Raw genomic sequence first — 5,216 nt, 5'->3', positions numbered from 1 at the left:
AATCATATTAATTTTTAAAAACTTACATTTATGAGAGAAACAGAATTAGACTTAATTATATAAGCAGATGAAAGCGAAATTTTAACATCATTGTTTGGATGGAATTCAATCAAAGATGAACAAACTTTTAGATTTTGCCATATAAATAAGCGCCTCGGGCACAATTCGAAGATTCCTGATAAGTTCGAATGAAGATGCTGGCTTTTATTGCGCTACTCCATATTTTCACCCCCACCGAATAACTACTACCTAACATTTTTTTTAAGCGAACGTAGTTATTCGGAGGGGGGAGGAAAGATGGAGTAAAGATAAAAAAAGAATAATTTTTTAACCCCTATTATATTATAAAATCTTAAAAAGAAAATTTTGAGCTTTAAATTTAGTGATTTTGTATTTATAGATAATACCAAGACGGTTGAGTATTTTTACAATTCAATTTAAAAAGAATAAAAAATTTGTTTAAGGTGTGATAACAGAATAAGGACCATAATGGCTGCCACTTATATAGGCGGGTATGCTTACATGATTACAGATGCTCTTCTAAGGCATGCAGATTAAAGGCAAGCCTAAAGAAGGGGTCTAAATGGCCTCCCCGAGTTTAAAATTTGTAAAAATTCTTAGGGGAATGTATTGCTGGGTATATGATTTTACCCCAGCCCAGACTATTGATTTCTGCGATTGTTCGGAGACTACCTATATTAAAATCAAAGATTTGATTTTGCAAGTAATTTCTAAACAAGAACCAGAAATGGTTAAAATGGGTGAAGAAGGTATTGGGGTGCAGTTTGACGAAACGGCTATCTGTAATGGGGAGTTAATACCCAACCCATCCAGTACCCTAGACAACAAACCCAACGTACAATGGTTATTAGGTGGTGCAGAAGAGGGAAATTGTGGGGCTTTGTTCTAAAGCTTGTTCCTAACAGAAAGGATCCGACTATACTAAACATGGTCGAAGAATGTGTTGTGCCCGGATCTATCATTGTTACTGATGGTTATCCATCTTACCCTAGGGCTGTTACTGAATTTGGATCTTGCCATGAAGTAGTAAATCACTCGGTTGGGTTTGTTAATGCTCAAGAAGCGCATACGAACCAAATTGAAAACCTGTGGTCACATCTTAAGCATGCCTATCGAAAACGTGACGATATTAATAAAGAAAGAATAAGTTTTTTTTAAATGAGTGGCAATGGAGGAAATGAAACGTTCAAAACGGCGATAACAAGACGCTTAGGACTGCATTATATAGATTATTAAAAGTTTTCAGATTTTAATTTTTTTGTAGCCAATCATTTTTTTAAAATTATAATAATTTTTTTAAAAAAACAAGGGGGGTGGAATGATGAAATTGCGCTAAAGAGTTGGGTGGGCTTCCAAAACCTTCTAACTATGGCCATGGCGTCATATACATTTCTCTTTCATATTTCTCAGAGATCCTCGGAAGGTAGATGGAAGAATTATTGGCTTTGAGGTGTTGGGGCACGAATTATTCATATAGTCAACCAAACCCTTGTATAAATCAACCCGGTGCCTTTTCTGATTATGTCTAATAAAATTCAAATTATTGGTTTCGGCTTTCAGATATAAGTCAAATATCCATTGCTGTCCCCGTTTTCCAGCACAGAAAATTGGATTGAAGACTCTTTTCTTTATTGATAAATGTGCTACTTTATATTTAGAAAGTGATATCTTCCTATTTTACTCATGTAAGATTTAAGTCTAAGTTCCGTATTCCATCCCGATTCTCCATGTAAGAACAACGGTGCATAAGTCATTGGATATAGGTGCGAATTTAAGATATTTAGCTTAATATTGTCATGTGTAGTCACCTTGTTATACACTCTTATATCCTTCTCAAAAAGGGGTTCCCCATTTGGATCTGTAAATACCATGGCAATTTCACTTTCCGTTGGGCTATTAAACCTGCGTTGGTTCCTGAACAAGTTTTTTAAAAAAAGTATTAAAATATCTTTAGCTTCTTTACCCTTTGCTTTATGCTCTTCAATAACTTCACCCATGCTTTTAAATGCTTCAGAATATGGATTACACCTTCTTATGCAAGCATCAATCTTTCGCATGACATCACGACCGCACTTTGCATTAGGAGCATTTGCCATTCTATTTCCAGTAGCCATTTCACTATCCAGCACATAAAATTGAGCATATTTCCTTTGTGCTCTTGAGTCGATGATCTGTTGATTTAGGTATTATGATATACCTGTCATTGTGTCTTGAAAACATATGGCCCGTTATTTGTAGTCTGTATTTGAGCACCTATTGAAGCAAATGAAAAAGCCAAATTGAAGGCTCTAATTCTTCTTCGGAATTTTTTGGCCTCGTCATTATTGCCATCATATAAATCCCTCAGATATTTAAGAAACATTTTCTTTTTCTGTAACTTCACTTTCCCAAAATCACAACAACTTTTAAATAGACCCGTTGAATTGGCTTCATCTTTAAAATGCAATGCCCCCACAAAATGTACAAATCTGATATAGTTCCTCGGAATCATGGTCTTTAGCTTTTGGAATGGAATACAATTTTGAGACAACTTAATAATTGATATCTGAATCTATGGCACCGTAAGCATCTTCTTGTTCGCCGCCAAAATTGAATACAGAATTTCTTTTTATTAATTTAGCAGCATAAGTTTTTTTTATTTTAATAACTGTTTGTGGAAATATTACATTCATCTTGCAAATTTTCAACGATACTTGCTTCATTATTTATCTCTTCAGAGATACTTTACAATGTAATATTTCGTTGTTCACTAAAATAGTGTTTGTTTGGTTTTTTGTAAACATAATAGAGGTAGGAAAAAAAATTTTAAAATACTTTTTTATTTTGTTTTTTCTTGAAAATCAAAATGCTTACAATTCAAGGAAAAGAAATTTTTAAAAATAATGAATTGGATTTTTTAAATGCATGCAATTGGTGGAATACATCAACACCACTTGTCTAAGTCATTTTAAAAATACCCATCCCAAAAATCCAAAATAGCATTTTCTCGAATTCTTTTAATTTATTATTTTTTAAATTAAAAAAATACAAAAAATTCTCTAGAAAGCAAGAAAAATTAAAAGAAACGCTTTAAATCTCTAATAACAAATCAAAACAATAAAACATTGATACTTTTATCTGAAAAGTAAATATAGTGTCTTGAGTATTTAAAATACATAAATTAAACATATTAAATATGTATTTACATTTAGAGTTTGATGTTAAAGCGACTTATGTAAATATTTAAAGTCTTAAAGATTAATTGTTAGATTGAAAAAATTTCTTGTTTTTTTCCAAAACAGGGGGGTAAAAATTAAATAAAATTCTTTCATTAATATAATTTCAAAAAAGATTTTTAGAATTTCAATATATAACTCAACAAATTCTTTATTGCCCTTATTTATTACATAACGTCTCCAAAAGTATATCGTATTAGCCAATCATCAATATGTCGGCGATTTGTTTCATGTTCTTTTCTCTTCGAGCTTTTCGTGTTCGCCCAAAATCACTCTATGGTATTTGTATGTGTACCATTGTCTCCTCTAAACCTTATATAATGGTTTACCCAGCAATGTTCGACTCCAATGCAAAAGCAGTAGACGGATACAACGAATGCCAATCCGTGTATAGAACGCTTCTATCATTGATATTCCCTCGCATAGCTGCAGCGGGGTTGTCAATGGTTCTATTTTCAACTCTTGCAAGAAAAAAATTTCGTTGGGGTGTTCTATCAATAGCGCCGAGTATCCAAACTGTATCGAAAATGGTATCATCTGCGATTGTAGGGCAGCGAACAACCCCACGTCTTGAAAAAACATTCTCGTCAACTTCAACGATAATGCCCGATCCGCCTAAGAGAGCGGGTCTTTGTTGGATATAGACCCTATATGTATCTAGAAGCAGAGCTTTATATCTTGCTTTTGTAGAGCCGGATACAAATTAAAAATGATTGATCTGATTATAGCTTATATCAAGCATAAGGAGATAAATCAAATGCACCACATCCGTTGGGGGAATCCGAGAGCCAAACGAATAGTGTCGCTTTTGATTTTTGCGCCCCGGGCATCTGTACAGCATCACATATGAACCTGTAATTAGCCCCCCCCCCCAAATGACGCAATTCTCTACAATTATCACAGATCATTGTTGTTGATATAATATTATTTGATAAAAAAAATTTTTGAACTCGTTCATACAAATAAAAATTTATCTTTAATCCCTGTTTTTATAAAGGGTAAAAAAATATCTTAATTGAAAGACCATGCAAGTAGAATATAATGTTTTATACATATGTTCAAAAGCATGGTATATAAAAAAATAAAAATAGTATTACTATGTACTTTCACATAACAACCAATCACAATTCTTTATGGTCATTCTGACAAATGAATTATTAAGAAACCAATATTTTTCTGTAGATTTAAAAGGAGGGTTTATCTTTCCCCTTTAAAACTATAAATACAAGAAAAAATATCCTATATATATAAAAAGTTTGAATCTTAACATTTTTTCATTTTTTAACCCTTCTTTTTTCAAAACTTGGAAAACGCTTTTTAAAATAAATGACAATCTTTCATAGTTGATTATATTATATAAAGCTTAATTTTCTAATATATTTTTCCTTTAATTTTATTCAATTATTTAAATTATAAAATATGTGCTATTGTCATTTTATAATTTAAAGTGTGCAATGTGTTATTTTTAAACAATACATACATACATAAACAAATATACACATAATTTAAACAAAGAAAGCATGTATCGTGTTCAAGTCCCCATTGTAAATAGGATAGCGTTGGCTAGTAAATAAATAAAATCATCAAATTCAACTTCTTTAATAAAACAACACAATTCCAGCGAGTTCTGGCAGTACTAATCAATAAAACGCAAAAGAACATTTTTTAGGACAAAATTTTTTTCTCTCTTTAAGTTGGCATTAAAAACTTTTTTACTATAAGACAATGAAAATAATCTTTATTTTTCTATATAATATTGTTTATTTGTGTTTATAACAAATGTAAAAATTCAACCATCAAACTTTTAATAAATATATTTAATTAAAAAACAACGCCCAATTATTATGTAATAAATATTTCTACGATATTACATTTTTATAAAGAAATAAAAAGATTATCTACATTTGTGAAGTAACCACGTTGAAAATAGCTTTCTAATATGTTAATTCTAATTTGTTTATTGCTATTAGTAATAACACG

General features: G+C 31.1%; 2 protein-coding genes across 2 annotated transcripts; one reads left to right on the top strand and one right to left on the bottom strand.

The window, feature by feature from the left end:
• Positions 1-583: 583 nt before the first annotated feature.
• On the top strand, positions 584-910 carry AAJ76_1660005196 (hypothetical protein; the record flags this gene model as incomplete). The annotated part of the gene is made up of 1 exon (XM_024474196.1): positions 584-910. The coding sequence occupies one exon, from the start codon at positions 584-586 to the stop codon at positions 908-910; it is 327 nt and encodes a 108-aa protein (XP_024329686.1).
• Positions 911-1,664: 754 nt separating this feature from the next.
• Positions 1,665-2,135, bottom strand: AAJ76_1660003645 (hypothetical protein; the record flags this gene model as incomplete). The annotated part of the gene is made up of 1 exon (XM_024474195.1): positions 1,665-2,135. One exon carries the CDS (start codon positions 2,133-2,135, stop codon positions 1,665-1,667), a length of 471 nt encoding a protein of 156 aa, XP_024329685.1.
• Positions 2,136-5,216: the final 3,081 nt, after the last annotated feature.

Source organism: Vairimorpha ceranae, assembly GCF_000988165.1.
Source record: "Vairimorpha ceranae strain PA08 1199 chromosome Unknown NODE_166, whole genome shotgun sequence".
NCBI lineage: Eukaryota > Fungi > Microsporidia > Nosematidae > Vairimorpha > Vairimorpha ceranae.
This window is presented reverse-complemented; position numbering and strand designations above follow the sequence as displayed.